The sequence below is a fragment of the Urocampus carinirostris genome, chromosome 19 (genome assembly GCF_059441175.1).
Source record: "Urocampus carinirostris isolate Australia breed hairy pipefish chromosome 19, RoL_Ucar_1.0, whole genome shotgun sequence".
NCBI lineage: Eukaryota > Metazoa > Chordata > Actinopteri > Syngnathiformes > Syngnathidae > Urocampus > Urocampus carinirostris.
The window spans coordinates 11,488,878-11,503,984 of record NC_142367.1 but is presented as its reverse complement, the minus strand read 5'-3'; the positions used below and the strand labels follow the sequence as shown (position 1 = coordinate 11,503,984).

Genomic DNA, 15,107 nt, shown 5'->3' with positions numbered 1-15,107 from the left:
AGCGTTCTCGAACGACTTTGTGTGATTTTGATGTTAGCCCAAATGTATATTATTATTTAATTTAATTGTAAAAAAGAGAAAACATGGCAAAACGCGAAAGTTACACTCCGAAATTCAAAATTAAAAACCGTTTAATCCATACTACAGTTTACGAGTAGCTAGTTTACATTTAGCACTCAACTTAACAGCTCTTCCGAAAGGTGCCTACCAAACCGAAATAATTAAAATAGAAAAAATAACTTATCCTCTGACTCGTTGTTGGTGGTTGTCGGTCTGCTCATCTTCAATTCCGCCACACTTCGAAATAAATTCCAGACGAAAATGGAGAAGCAAGACATTGCGCTGGAAATATCCCATTAAAAAGACATCAAAGTAAACACGACGTGTAGCATAGTGTTTGAGAGTAAAGACTTGCCCTGTTGTTGATCCATGATTTTTTTATTATTCGTAAAAGCGCATAAAATTACAAATTGGTCACTTGACAAAAAATGGCAGTGGTGCAGAGAAAAATATCAACTTCCAACGCTTTATGTAAACACTTAACTCTTTCAATAATTTCCACGCTGCGATCAAACAAAATTAAATACAATTAAAATGTAAATACAAAAAGATTTGTACTCTTCCCCTGATGTTCGAAACATTTTAAATGGTTGGCACTGAATGTGGATTGGTCCTCTTGATTCTATAGTTATAAATATAGTAATACTCTGTTGATAAAAAATATATGGCAGGAGTCATTCATTTCAAATATGCCCCGTGAAAACAGTTTCTGGGTTCTGTCCGTCCGCGTCATATGGCCTTGACGTCCACCATGTAGCCGAGCTGGGTGCCCTGCCTGGTGCTCTTGATGCCTTGGAGCTTGCGCCCGTGCAGTGTGAAGCGAGACCAGGCGGCCAGCTGCAGCAGTGCGCAGGTGATGGGCACAAATACCAGCAAGTGGAAGCAGCCCAGACGCAACGGAGGCTGTGAGCCCACGCCCGATGGCGAGTCCAAGGCCAGGTCTTTCTCGGGTTCCCTTTGGAAAATATCGTAGCCTGCGGAATACGACATTGTCACTGTGCTGATCGGTCAGAGACAAATTTAAACTTGTACACCAATTGATCTAAAATGAGGAAAAAAGGGTCCAGTTTGGTCACTTTGGTTTCTTTATTTTCTTCATGTTGAGGTTTTTGAATTTGTCCTTGCCCTCATGTAAGTTTTAGATCAGGGGATGGTTTCATAATAGTCTGTGGTTTGCAAAAATCTGTGGTCTATGTAGCCCTTTGAGATTCCTTGTGATTAAGGGCTATACAAATAAACTTGACTTGACTTGAAGTCACATTATGTCAGTGGTTACAGCAGCAGGTAGCCCCCTAAAAACAACTCAGTGGCTCGTGAAAAAAGCGCACCTGCAGTGTTGGAGTAACACGTTCCCAGAACGCAGTTAATTTTCTCTGTGACAAATACCATAACGCGTAATTACAATAATATTATTTTGTAACTCATCTGTAGTTATAATATGCTGCGTTACTCCCCAACTTTTCATAAGCAAATCTTGAATTTCAATGTCTTTCATTTTTGAGGATTACTCGTTCTTACACTAAGCATTAAACAATCCTCAATCTGCCAGCAACACAACCCCGTTTACAGAACCTAAGAAGGATGGTAGTGTTAATATGTACACACAAAATTCAACTGAATACATTTACAGTGGCACTGATTCAAGCACGTAGTACATAGGCGTGCAATTCATCCTTACTGGTATTCTGATATTCTCCCTACAGTGTATACTCGCATCCAAAACGGTATTTACAACTATGAAATAAAATTGAAATAAGGGGGTTAGTTTGTATGAGCATATTTGGTTGTGTGTCACCAGTAGCAAATGGTAGGTAGGGTGTTGGGAGGGGGCGTGGCTTATACCGGAACAACAAAATTTGTGGTGCAAACGTTAACACAGAATTTACAGCAAAGGAATGTTAAATTTAGTTTTTTTTTATTTGTAAAATTATTTTTGCTGTACAGTGATACCTCTACCAACGAATGTCTCTACATACGAAAGTTTCAGGTTAGGAAGTACCTAAACGGAAAAATATTGCCTCTTGTTACAAAGGCGTTTCAGGATACTAAGTCAAAAATGCAGCAAGCTCGGCTCCCAGAGTTTCCCGAACGTAAACAAACTAGTTTTAGCTTAAAAACTACTGGGGAACCCAGTGCGCATGCGGGCTCCAAGCATTCTCTTTGTGTCACCATCAGAGTTCAGAGACGAAGAGGAGGAGCTGTTCCGGCAAGATAGTGGGGAGGAGGACGCAGCCAACATTCAATAAGGCAAAATTGAAGGTTTAGGAAAAAAAAGGAAGTCTTCGAGTGGTTTAAAGGAAACATGGATATGGACTGTCTCAGCTTAGTTTGCAAGATCTTAAGAGCTTGCAAGATCTGAAGAAAAATGAAAGGTTCACTGCTTTACCAGTTGGTACTCACGTTTTCTTCTATTTATTTTATTACATGGCTGTTTTTAAGCAGTTTTAATGTGAGTATTTACAAAAATTTGTAACTAGATAGTTACAATCGAGTGACACACCACAAAATTTTGAGTGTCGGTAAACGAAGGGGTAAGTCAAGTCAAGTCATGTTTATTTGTATAGCCCTTAATCACAAAGAGTCTCAAAGGGCTCGTGATCTGACACCTTCATCATCTGGTCTCTGTTGTTTTTTAGTGTACAGCGTCATCCAGCTCTTTAGAGATTCACCGGACTTCGGCAATGATGGTATTGTAGGTTTTTTTTGGTGTATATTTTCTAGTGTTACCATCGTACTATTTTTCTAGTATTTTTGTTTTTTTGGGGGGAATATTACTGTAGTTGTATTTCAGTTGTAATATTTCTGTAGTAGTTTTATATTATCGTATAACTGCAGTAGTATTTCTATAGTACTTTTTTCTATTTATAATGAAAGGAAAATAATGCATGTTCGACCCTGTTTTAAGCACCTAATTTAATATTAATTTTTTTGGGTAATTTTTTTTTTTAGTAATTTTATAGTAGACTTTTTGTTGTAGACACAAGAAAGGGACAATAGGGACAAAGCTGGAACCAAAATCTTTTTTTTACTCGCAGTGCTTTATTTACTAGTATATACAGTATATTTTCATTATATTTTGACCATTTTTGTTTGGTGGGGCAAATGAAAAATCGATTTTCCAGAACACTTTAAAAAATATGCTTCTAATTTATATCTGTGAATCACTCAGTGTTTTAATATAAGGCAGATATTTTAGCCCATTTTAATTCTACAGAAAATTATATCCTGACAATACATAGCATAGTAATAACATAGTGATGGCATGATTGTGTGTTATTTTAGAAATGCACATCAAAATGTTAACCCTTTGCGCTAATCAGTAACAAAAAAGTGGCTCTCACCTTCAAAATGTTGCCGACTTAATGATTTAATTGCCAACCACTAAATGACCCCACCCATTGATGGTGCGCTTTACCTGTGTAGGCGCACAGCAACCAGGTGCCGATGAGGGGTGCCAACGTCTGCCCGGGCTTTGTGACCAGGGCCACCATGCCAAAGAGCAGTGCCGATGCCGGCTGCTTTCGCTGGTTGACCACAAAGTCTTCGTCCACCAGGTCAGAAATGACCAGCTTCAGCAGCTTGCAGGTTCCCTCCGTAAACACTCGGTTGCTGGTGGAGCGAGACCAGATTTTTTTTTACCAAAATCATACAAGAATGAGTCAGTAAATACACAGAACGCACCTGGCAATGAAGATGCACAGCAAATAGATGCGGTCAGCGCCGGCCAACAGCATGGCAATACTCAGTGCCAGCTTGAGAATGAAGAGCCAGCGGATGACCTGGTAGACCCCGTGGCGCTGGCACAATGTCAGGAAATACAAGTTGTTGAGATGTGGCGCCACGTAAGAGATGCCTGAGAAAACATCAACAAATTGTCAACACATTTTTTAACTTTCTAGTAAAATCAGACAAATAATGCTAAACATAAGCAAAATGGTCTAGTTCAGGGGTGGCATGTCCTGCATGTTTTTGGAGTTTCTCTGTTCAAATACAGGTGATCCCAATCACCTGGGTCATTATCAAGCTCCCGCACAGCTTGCAAACAATCTTAAAATTTGCATCACCTGAGAAACCTCCAAAACATGCAGGACATGCGGCTCTTGAGGACCGGGTTGGCCACCCCTGGTTTAGTTGTATTATTTTTTTAAATCTTTGGTAAAGAAGAAAAATACAATTGTCTGTAACATGGGTGGACAACTATTTGGAGAAGCATTGTATTAAAAGAAATGTGGCCATGGGACTTATCCTAGAGACCATTCCATTTTTTTTTCATTGATGAATAAATATACATACAGACATATACATGTTATATTTCTTTATATTTGTTTTTAAAAATACATTGTGTAATATTTGACCACTAGATGGCACCTCTTTATCCAATGCGAACGAAAACCAGAGCCAAGCTCAGAGTAGCAGGAAGATGCCAGGCAAACATGGCGGTGACTACTAGCTATGGATTCAGCTATGTAAAAGAGATACAAATTTCTCGTCCTATGAATATTTACGAAAAATTACACTGGAATAGTTGTATTTTTGTCCACTATTCAAATCAATGTTTTTTTGTACCACGAGACACTAATTATTACACATTGTCCCTTTCAAAGGATTAGTTTCATGAAAAAGATTTTGAAACACTCACAATTAAAGCAAAATAATGTATTAGGTCCCTATTTTAAGCGCTAAATTTGATACTTAGTTTTGTAGTATTACTTTAGTTGTATTTTTGTAGTATTTCTGTAGTCCTTCAATAGTAGAATCTTTGTAGTTTAACTGATATATTTTTGTAGTATTACTGTAGTTGCATTTTTGTAGTATTTCTGTAGTAATATTTCTGGGTAATATTTTTGTAGTATTTCTATTGTTATTTTTTATTAGTAGTATTTTTGGATTATAGTTTTAGTGTAGTGGTATTCTTGTAGTATTTCTGTTGCAATATTTCTAAAGTAGTATTTTTGTATCATAGGAATACTGTACTGGTATTTTTATAGTATTTTTTCTTTTCAGAATTAAAGCAGAATAATATATTAGGTCCCAGTTATTAAGCGCTAAATTTTAAAATTAGTTTTCAAGTCATTTTGTAGAACTTCTGTAGTAGAATTTATAATTGGTAGTACTTTATTTAGAATTGTAGATATTTTCATTACATTTTGACCATTTTCATATGGCGGGCCATAGTTTAACCACCCTTGTTCTATAAAAAATGTATTTTTACTAGAGAAATATGCTTAAAATTGTCTGAAAAAAATAATGCTTAGAATGATAAAGTTTTAAATATTGACATTGAAAAATTCCTTAAAAAACAAAAAACATAAAAATATAGTTTAAAAAGGAAAACAAATCAGGGTTATAACAAGAAAAAAGACCCCAAACAAGCAAATCTGTCATTAACTATTAAAATTTTTGACATTAGATGCTATTGCTAGCCACCACGTCATCAACCCTAATTACTAGTGTTAGCAATGCAATCAGCCACGTTATTCAGAGATTTTTTTTTTTTCAAACAAGTTTTTACCGAGAAGGATGGAGCCCGTGGAGGCGGAGATGTTGTCCGATAATAGGTGCTCCAAGAAGAGAGGGAAAAAGTTGTTGTTGAAGTGGCAGTGAAACACCTGCACTCAACACACAAACACAAAATTCTTACTTCCTTTAATACCTTAATATAATTTAAAATGGGTGCTGAGGATCACCTGTAGAAGGTTCATGGAGACAAACCACACAAAGTTCCTGTGTCTGGAGAGCTGCCTGAGGTATTGCCAGACAGTGACAGGTCGGTCTGGTGAGGTGAAAGGGACGTGGCCAATACTGAGCCTTGAAATACAGCAAGATAAAATTAATCTAAGAGAAATGTGGGACACATTTTTTCTTATAAAAACATACTCTTTCAGTGCGTGGGCTTCATCCAATCTAGGGCGCACTTCTTTTTGGAAGCGCCGCTTTAGAAACCGCGAGACGATGAAGAATCCCATAATAGAGAAGGCAGCGAGGGTCACGCAGAATACGCGAAAGGCGTAGAAGTCTTCCTTATCCCAGAAAGAGTATGACAAAAAGACTGAGAAGGAGCCAAAGGCGCTGAAAAGCGAGCAGTGGAAATTCAGGCGCGTGCGATCGGCAGCTGACACGGCGAGGTCGGCCATGAGGGCGCTGTGGTGGAGGTCCACCATGGTCAGGAAGCTGTCATAGAGGCACAGGCACACCAGGAACTGCAGACCCGGCCTGGCCCATGCCACCCAGAAGGCCAGGAAGGACAAGGCAAAGAGCGGCCCGCTGGATGAGAGCGCATGAAGACGCTTAAGGACCACCTCCGGGGAGGTCACCTGATCGCCATTCCTGCAAAAAAATCACATTGTCATTGTTGCATGTGATACAGTAGACCCCAGGATGCAACAATCCCACCTTATGAAATTATTATTTTACAGTGTGGAAAAACATGTATTTCGCCCCTTCTTTACGGCCTTTTCCTCACTACATAACATCGAGGACAAATTATTTTGCGAGCCAAAAACTTAAAATACAAACTTTGCGTGTTTATAAAGAGTTAAGTCTTTGAGATGACTGTCTGCTATTGGTCGTCATCATATAAAATGCTAGTCTGCTGTTGGTTTGCGTCACAGGATTATGAAAATAGAACCATGCTATTGGCTGGACTACCTCTCTACAATGCCTTTCTCCTTTATCTGTTCAGTGTGCTTCATAAAGTTTTTTGCTTGTCTGCTATACAACAATGGATTGTGTATTTTTTTTAACTGTATTTGTTCGCTTTATGTCGCGAGCCTTACAGTGATGCTAAAGGAGAGAAGCGAAAACACAATAACACTGGAAACAGATCTTGCTATATTCAAAAAATACGAAGAAGGCACCAGGATTGCTAGCCTTGCTAAGCTGCATGGGTGTAACTATTTGCCAATTGGGACTATTACTAGAAATAAGGAGGCAATTAAAGCAAAAACATATATATCTTTTAAGGCCATGAAAACCCTCGCAAAATAAAAGTTTAATAACAGTTCAATTGATAATCCGCTTTTGGTGTCAACTAACTCACATTAACAGGTTAAGTTAATTCACACGGAAGGTATATATATATATATATATATATATATATATATATATATACCTTCCGTGTGAATTATATATATATATATATATATATATATATATAATTTCATTTTTCCGTTACATGTATATTTATTCAAACATATGCACATATATTAGATAGATAGATAGATAGATAGATAGATAGATAGATAGATAGATAGATAGATAGATAGATAGATAGATAGATAGATAGATAGATAGATAGATAGATAGATAGATAGATAGATAGATAGATAGATAGATACTTTATTCATCCACATTATATATAAGTAGTAATTACTATATGTTAATTTCTTATTTTATCGTTTGAACCTAAGGTACTGGGGGTTTCAATCCCCATGCCATACAGCAATTTCACTTTGCATTCCCCACATCAGAGAGGATAAATGTTGTATCTTGGGATGCTACTGTACTCACTGAGGAGAGCTAAGGAAGCTGCGATCACTCAGCCAACCAAAGAGGGGATCGTTGAGACTGTTCCACAGCAGGAACACTGTCTGGAATGAGACATTTCCTCAGAAAACAGAACAAAGCTTTCATCAAATCCTCACTCACTTCTCCCAGCCAAAATGAGACTTTGTCGATCTTGTAGACGGACACAAAGGTTTCCACGTAGTACAGCAGGAAGACATTGTGAAGGACGGATGTGAAGAGGGCCAAAGAGCCGTAGAGCACCGCAGTGGGAATGATAACAATACCGCCGTGCCAACAGTCTGACGGGCTCCGGCCCATTTTCCCTTTGCCCCCTCCTTTCCTCAAACCCTGGCCGGTCGCCGCTTTTTCATAGCCTGCATAGAAAAAGATGTTTGTTCAGTCAATTAACGTTCTTTGCTGAGTTTCCCTGATTGAAATACGCAGAATTAATGATAAATTATTGATGTTCATTAAAACTTTAGCGGTCAATTTTCAATATAAGTGGCCTAATAGTGAAGGAAATAATACATGTACTTCAAAAAATGTTCTGCAATTAACCTCCAAACCTTTATCTACTGTAATAAATACCTCAGTTGACCATTTTCCTCAAAGCTTTCCAGGGGAGGCAAAGTAACTTCAGCAAAGTATTTACCTCTTTGCAACAAGTACCAACTTAATCACCCAGTGATATGCCTCCTATTATGATACATTTGTATTCAACTATCTGGCAACTTGATTGACCTTCATTGTGTTCACGCCTACAAATAATTCAAGTTAAAACCTTAGGTGACCTGGATCCAGAGCTGACAGGAAATCCACCAAGGACAACTGACGATGGTCCCTGATTAATCACCGTGGACCGTATCAACATAACTTACTAGAACCAGAAACGGCAATGACATGCTGGGAGTCGGAGAGCTCTCTAATGGGGCCTCGATGAGCAGGTTTGGTAGACATGCACTAACAAGATCACAAAAGGAAGCAAACTTGTCAACCACTCATCAAATAAACTGTCAGGAGGGAAATGAGTAACAGAGTGACCACAATGCCAGTCAGACCCATCACCAAGGTGCATCAAGCTGCTAAGAAAAATATGGTGTACAGTACACACAAAGGAAATCGTTTATGCAATATCGCTGGAGAATCAGTTATTTATCAGCCTCAACTTTGTTAGAGCCACCCACTGATCTGAAAGCCTGTCCAGGAAAAGAACAATACTGTATTACACAATCACAATTAATTAAGACCGTGGGCCGTGCCTTATAACAGTGTTTTTTAACCTTTTTTGACACAAGGCACACTTATTTTCATGAAAAAAAATTGAGGCACACCGTACTTAGAAAATGTTTAAAGATGAATTGACAGTACCAGTTTCATGTTGTTGATTTTGTACTTAAATTATCATGTTGCCAAAATGACAGTATAGGTATAAGCACTTTGGTACACTGACTGTTGTAAAGGGCTGTGTAAACAAAGTATTGTACAGTTAACATTAACATGTTTATCATCATTTGTGGTCACCGTGGGTCAGGAGGTAAACCAATTTATTCATTCTGGTTAATAACTTTCTGTGATTTGGGATTTTATTACAAGTTCCATCTGTTTTCAAGTTTAGCAATATTTTAAGCTGGTTTCCTCATGTTGAGGTTTTTGAGTTTTTCCTTGCCCTCATGTAGGTTTTAGATCAGGGGATGGTGTCATAATAGTCTGTGGTTTGCAATAATCTGTGGTCTGTGCAGCCCTTTGAGACTCTATGCGATTAAGGGCGTCACAAATAAACATGACTTGACTCTCTTTAGAAAACAAACAAAAAATTAGTTAAAATGATTTTCGAATAATACAAAACATGATTTAATACATTCTAACATTGTTTTCATTCTTTTGGGGGAGATTATCAAGATATTTAAATTATGATTTTTACTTTATTACATTTATTTCATTATTTTCTGTTGATTAATATATTTGTACCTGTTCTGTTTCATGTTCATGCTGCCACCTACCGGTGAGGACGAATGTTACAGTTGGATGATTAATGGCAAAAAGCTATGTTATATTTAAATACTAATAAAACAAGAATAAAATAATAAAATTGGGCAATTTCCTAGACAAGGTCTCAAGGCACACTAGTGTGCCCCGGCGCACTGGTTGAAAAACACTGCCTTATAAGGACAATTGGAGTGCCCGCGGACCTGTTCTACTAACAGCTCAAGAGTGTTGGGTCATTGAAATTAAATGAAATCTACTAGTAAAATTAGTTTTCAGTAGTTTAATAAGTATATTTAACCATACTTTCAAAATGTAACCTGGTAATAACATAGTTACAACATTGTAACAACACGAGAGGTTATTTTAGAAGTGCATATCCAACTGGGAGCCCTTTGCGCTAATTAGTAACAAAATGTAGCTTTCAGATTGAGAAGGGTTGGAAGCGCTTGATTCAGACACATTCCATTGACAGATTCACGAAAAGAACTGTGCATGTGATGTGTAGTGTCCATATTATTGACATTTTTCACCTGTTGGCGTTTTCCAGGTTAGCATATGTGACGTCAATGCTAGGCTAGTTCTACAAATCTTTAAACGTAGCTAACTAAACAGACTATCATTACTTAGAACTTGTCTATTCAGTAAAAAGTAAATCAAGATTTATTCAATTATAAGATAAAGTGAAAAAAGAGGAACGGTTAATGTTAGGTTGGTGATAGTTAGCCATGATAGCACACTAGCAGCTAAACCGGAAGTGGATAAAATAATCCAATAAAACTCAATATACTTACGACAAAGACGTGACAGTGCTCATCTAACAGAGCTTCAAGAAGGATTATATTCGAAAGTATTTTTTTGATTTATCGTCTTGAAAAGGCCTGAAGCCGAGTTCTTGAGAACCGGCAGGGAGGGCGGGTGTCCAGTTCATGTCAACCGCAACAGGGCGTCTCGTCGCCAGGACTACTGCTCGGGATTTGCGATGGGGGATGGAGATTTGCTGAACTAGACAACAGCGGCCTCAAGCGGAAAGATAGTGTCAGTGTTGCGGTATTCATTCAGTTAACCTTGCTAAAAATATATATGTTAAGGACAAAAATATTATCAGGAACATTTTATTTTATCCCCAATTACGCAAACCAAACGATTTTGTAAAGGTAGTGTGTAACATTTTACCACTACACGTATCGTACAACCAAAAAGGATGCTAAAAAGCACAAAAAGACTATAAACTGCAGAGATTCAAAGTAACCAAAACACATTTCTTCCATTTTTTCGACTAGTTATTAGCCAAGAAAGAAAAAAAGAAAAGGGGTAAAAGGGGAAAAGGGAGACAAGATATATGAAAAAACTAAAAGGAAAAAAGGAAAAAGGAAATACAGAAGGAACGAAAAGAAAGAAAAGTAGATCTATGAGCAAAAGAAAAAAAGAAAAAAAGCACAAATTTTGATCGTAGTCTTGAGAATAGCAAGATGTCAGCCGAACTCGTCAGCTCCCTCTAGGTGAGGATCATCTTATGTCAAATAAATGCTAACTTCTTGATCACCACGTATTTAAAAAACGCATGTTTATATGATAATTATTATATTTTTGGTTATCGTTTAAATGAATGTTGTTTTAGTTTTTTGAATGTTTTCACCACCAGCAGGGGCTAATTAACTGTCCCTTTAAAAAGAAAAAGTAGTCGTTGTTGTTTCTCTGTTTCTCCAACAGGACACGCACTTTACTTCTCAGCTTTCAAATTCACCGTTCCTCAACATTAAAACAGATTTGCCATAAATTCTTATCTTAAAACGTGTCTTTTTAAACTCACGTACACCATAATAGCATTTTTTCTTTGCCATCAAAAGAAAGGCACATATCAAATAGGGTTTCAAGACCACGACGAAAACCACAGGGCTATTCAATTTAAGACCCCACTAGGCATTCTGGATAGTGTAGTTTTAATTCGTTGCGAAGTGAAAAGCAATTAAACTCTTCTATAATGTCAACTTTTCCGCGTTTGATGAAAAATATTTATTTTGGAAAACATGTCAACCGAAAAGTAAACAGTAGGGATTGTTTGTGTCAGTCTTGTTTTAGAAATGCTGTATTTAAACGATTGCCTTTGCATACAGCCGTTGCTTAATTTTATGTACAGTACTGTATTTGTTAAAAAACGATAACATGCATCGCCCAACATGGACAATTCTGTGTGTCGGTGCTGGCCAAGGGATGTTCGTGCATGAGAGGGAGGAGTCACAGTGAGGAGAGCAACTCAACCGAGCAAAGAACATCGAGCAGACTTACAACGGGAGCTCGCTCCTCCGTGTCTGCGTGCAGGTGCATACGGCAGGTGAGTGTTGCTCTTTTTCATATTTTATGTGCAAATACCCGAATGCATGTAGATGTAGTAGATACCATGCGTCAACTAAAGTTGTTTTTATAATGTATTCTCACTTGGTAGGACAAAGTGGTCCAGGGGATTGTTTGTTAACAAGCGCCCACATGTTTTTGGTGTTAATTTGTTATGACCTCACAGTTACAAAGGGGTGCAAATGAGACAGCTGTACAATTTTCGCTTTGTAAGGCCTCAGAGACAAAGGAGGACGTGTTTTATATATATATATATATATATATATATATATATATATTTCAAGTCATTGTACTGGAGTGCCTGCACGCCAGTTGGAGGTGGCCTGGCGAATTTAGGAACTTCCAGTTTTCCAGACTGCCAGTCCATATTCAACCTCTTGTTAGAAAGTGGAGCTAATCTCATCTAAATCTGAATATAGTATAATCTAACTCAAACCATCTAGTCTAACAAAAAAATATTTAATCTAATCTAAACTACGTTATACGTCCTGATTTGTGTGTGTTTGTATGTGACTTATAGGCTCCCAAAAGGCGGAGCTGATCTTGATGACAATTTACACAGTTGTAGTTTAGGCCTCTGCAAGTGTCTTTAGCTGGGTCTCTTGTCGAAAAAACTCCCAATAAACACCAAGAATATCAATAAACATCTGCTTTTGTGTACAAGCGGCTCTTGAGCTGCAAGCTGCTCTTGTATATAAGATTATATATATATATATATATATATATGATGTATATGGCCATCAATACTGATATCAGATACCAACATGACAAGGACTTGATATTCCACCCCGAGAGATAGATATTTTTCAATTTCCAAATGTTTTGCTTTAGAATTGTGTAAAATTATCAGTGATTCATTATTTATCTTATTTCTATTTCGGTAGTACAATGACTTTGCACTATCAGGCATACTGTAAATTGAGGCTGATCAGCACTGTGCCCTCCTCTTATTATATTTACCAGTAGATATTTGTAACATGTCCCGCATTTAATCAAAACAAGTCCTCACTGAGAAACAAAAACTTTTTTGTGATCACGTGTAGCAGACGTGGGAGACAGTCCTTCAAGATGCAAACTTGGATGTGTTTCTTCTTCCTACTCGTCCTGCCGTCCCTATTGAGGGCCTTCCCCTTTAGCGCTTCTCCGGAGGTGGACGTCACCCCGAGGACGACAGTGTTCCTTAAGGGTGAGTTTAAAAAAGAGAAAAAAAACACACACACTTAGTGGCTGAACGACCAAGTACAGTTTATAGTCTCCCAAGTCCTGTCCTACATCACGACGCTCGAAAAAACATTGAGCGATTGTGTCTGCGCATACTGCTGAATAAGTCTATTCTATCCCCCCACCCCCCCATCACGATCTCCCGTTGCCCCGGCTCACCTTTTCCCTCCATCACTGCGGCAGAGCTGCAGCGAAGAAGGGAAACTCCACCCCTTCCCTGATCTCCTATCATCCTCCCCGGTGTCATCCCCTTGGGATGAGTATTATTAGAGAAGGGCAGCAAGAAACAGGGCAGCGACGTCGCGGCACGTTCACTAACATGAGAACGGGACACAGATGCGTAGTAGTCACTTTCAGTATCCCCGATTTCAAAGTCAAGTTCCCCTGGGATTACTTGCAAAGTTGGCGTATTATAATACTCAAGAGGCACCATGACCACAAAAAGAGTGAAAAACTCGTTAGATATTCTTGGGTTTTGTTGATAGGAAAGGAATTGAAGATTTAGTCTTAGGGCAGCGTTTCTCATTTTCATTATAGAAGGTGACGACGCTCCCATACTGTATTTGTATTTTTAATGGATTTCTTGGCAGCACGGCGGATGAGTGGTTAGTGCGTCCGCGGCACAGTTCTGAGGTCATGAGATCGAACCTTCCCGTGTGGAGTTTGCATGTTCTCCCCGTGCTTGCGTGGATTTCCACCGGGCACTCCAGTTTCCACCCACATTTTAAAAACATGTCAGGTTAATTGGCTGGTTCAAATCGTCCCTAGGTGTGACTGGCTGGCAACTGGCTGGCAACCAGTTCAGGGTGTCCCCTGCCCACTGCCCAAGGATGGCTGGGATTGGCTCCAGCACTCCCGCGGCCCTACTGAGGATAAGCGGTGCAGATAATGGAAGGATGGATGTATCTATTTTCTATGTATGATAAAATACAATTTGTATTTATTAAAATAAATGGAGTAAATCATTGTTCCTGAAAGTCAGGGAATAATAATTATATTTAGTGGCATACCAATGTCAGGGCCAGAACAAATGGTTGACCCAAGCGCGTAACATTTACTCAAACGTTTATTGGGATATTGAGGAAACAAACACCTGTGATCCGGTGCTCGCTGGACGAGGGAAGCAAGCCGCTCACGGGATCGGAGCGTAATCGGAATGCAGAAGTGGATTTCCCGGGGCGGGAGATCGGAGCGTGGTCAAATGGGCAAAGCGGGTCGATAGCCGTAGCGAGGGATCAGAGCGTGGTCGGTGGTCAAAAACGGGTCAGTAGCCGGAGCGGGAGATCAGAGCGTGGTCGGTGGTCAAAAACGGGTCGTTAGTCGGAGCGGGAGATCAGACCGTGGTCAAAAGGAAAGAACGATCAATAGCCGGAGATAAACAGGGAATCTGGAACAGACGAGTGGTATACGGATGAAAACGGGACCGACGGGAGCCAGAGTCAAAGTGTTTGCCTTGCGTATGCTGATGTTCGCTGACGGATTGACAAGGAGTGAGTGGAGTGCTGGGTATAAATCAATCAATCAGGCAACTAGCAGCAGCTGGCGCCAAAGGAACGGGCACAGGTGAGTGCAATGAGTAATCATGATAATTTTAAATTTTTTTTTATTGTGGTTCTTTATTTTCCCCAATGAAAGAACCTTTATGTACTAAATATATTTTTTTAAATGATTAAAAAAAAGTCAGTGTTTCTTAAAGGGACAGTATAAACAATCCAAGCCAACTTGTGCAAACCAAATAATGATGTATTATTATTTTTTAATGTAAATCTTAAATATACCTTCCCAATCAAAGAACCTGTATGTCCCAAATAATGAAAAAATACTTGGGAAAAAAAGTAATCAGTGACCCTAAAGCGAAAGTATCAAAATGTTGGCCATCTATTGTGAAACTAATTAATTTTACTTATTTTATGTAAACACTTATTATGCATTCCAAGTCAAAGAACATGTATGACATTAATAAGAAATGAAATAAAATTGAA

General features: G+C 38.6%; 2 protein-coding genes across 7 annotated transcripts in view; one reads left to right on the top strand and one right to left on the bottom strand.

The window, feature by feature from the left end:
- Positions 1 to 419: 419 nt before the first annotated feature.
- The window catches only part of slc68a1a (solute carrier family 68 member 1a), a 22,662-nt gene continuing 7,974 nt past the window's right edge, over positions 420 to 15,107 (bottom strand). The window contains exons 2-10 of one of the 4 annotated variants that reach the window (XM_088323162.1): positions 11,367 to 11,420; positions 7,708 to 7,940; positions 7,570 to 7,649; positions 5,938 to 6,387; positions 5,748 to 5,868; positions 5,573 to 5,669; positions 3,742 to 3,913; positions 3,476 to 3,669; positions 420 to 1,034 (exon numbers count right to left, since the gene is read on the bottom strand). In XM_088323162.1, the coding sequence (XP_088179288.1) occupies positions 790 to 1,034; positions 3,476 to 3,669; positions 3,742 to 3,913; positions 5,573 to 5,669; positions 5,748 to 5,868; positions 5,938 to 6,387; positions 7,570 to 7,649; positions 7,708 to 7,940; positions 11,367 to 11,420 (1,646 nt within the window). In that variant the 3' untranslated portion in view covers positions 420 to 789. Of the gene's footprint in view, positions 1,035 to 3,475; positions 3,670 to 3,741; positions 3,914 to 5,572; positions 5,670 to 5,747; positions 6,388 to 7,569; positions 7,650 to 7,707; positions 7,941 to 8,444; positions 8,527 to 10,343; positions 10,541 to 11,366; positions 11,421 to 15,107 lie in introns of those variants that run through there. The other 3 variants (XM_088323161.1, XM_088323160.1, XM_088323163.1) reach the window with 3 other exon arrangements.
- Positions 11,419 to 15,107, top strand: part of sema4gb (sema domain, immunoglobulin domain (Ig), transmembrane domain (TM) and short cytoplasmic domain, (semaphorin) 4Gb) — a 27,567-nt gene continuing 23,878 nt past the window's right edge. For 2 of the 3 annotated variants that reach the window (XM_088323157.1, XM_088323159.1), the window contains exons 1-2: positions 11,419 to 11,884; positions 12,948 to 13,090. In XM_088323157.1, coding sequence (XP_088179283.1) covers positions 12,973 to 13,090 — 118 coding nt within the window. In that variant the 5' untranslated portion in view covers positions 11,419 to 11,884; positions 12,948 to 12,972. The remainder of the gene's footprint in view (positions 11,885 to 12,947; positions 13,091 to 15,107) is intronic. The other variant, XM_088323158.1, reaches the window with a different exon arrangement.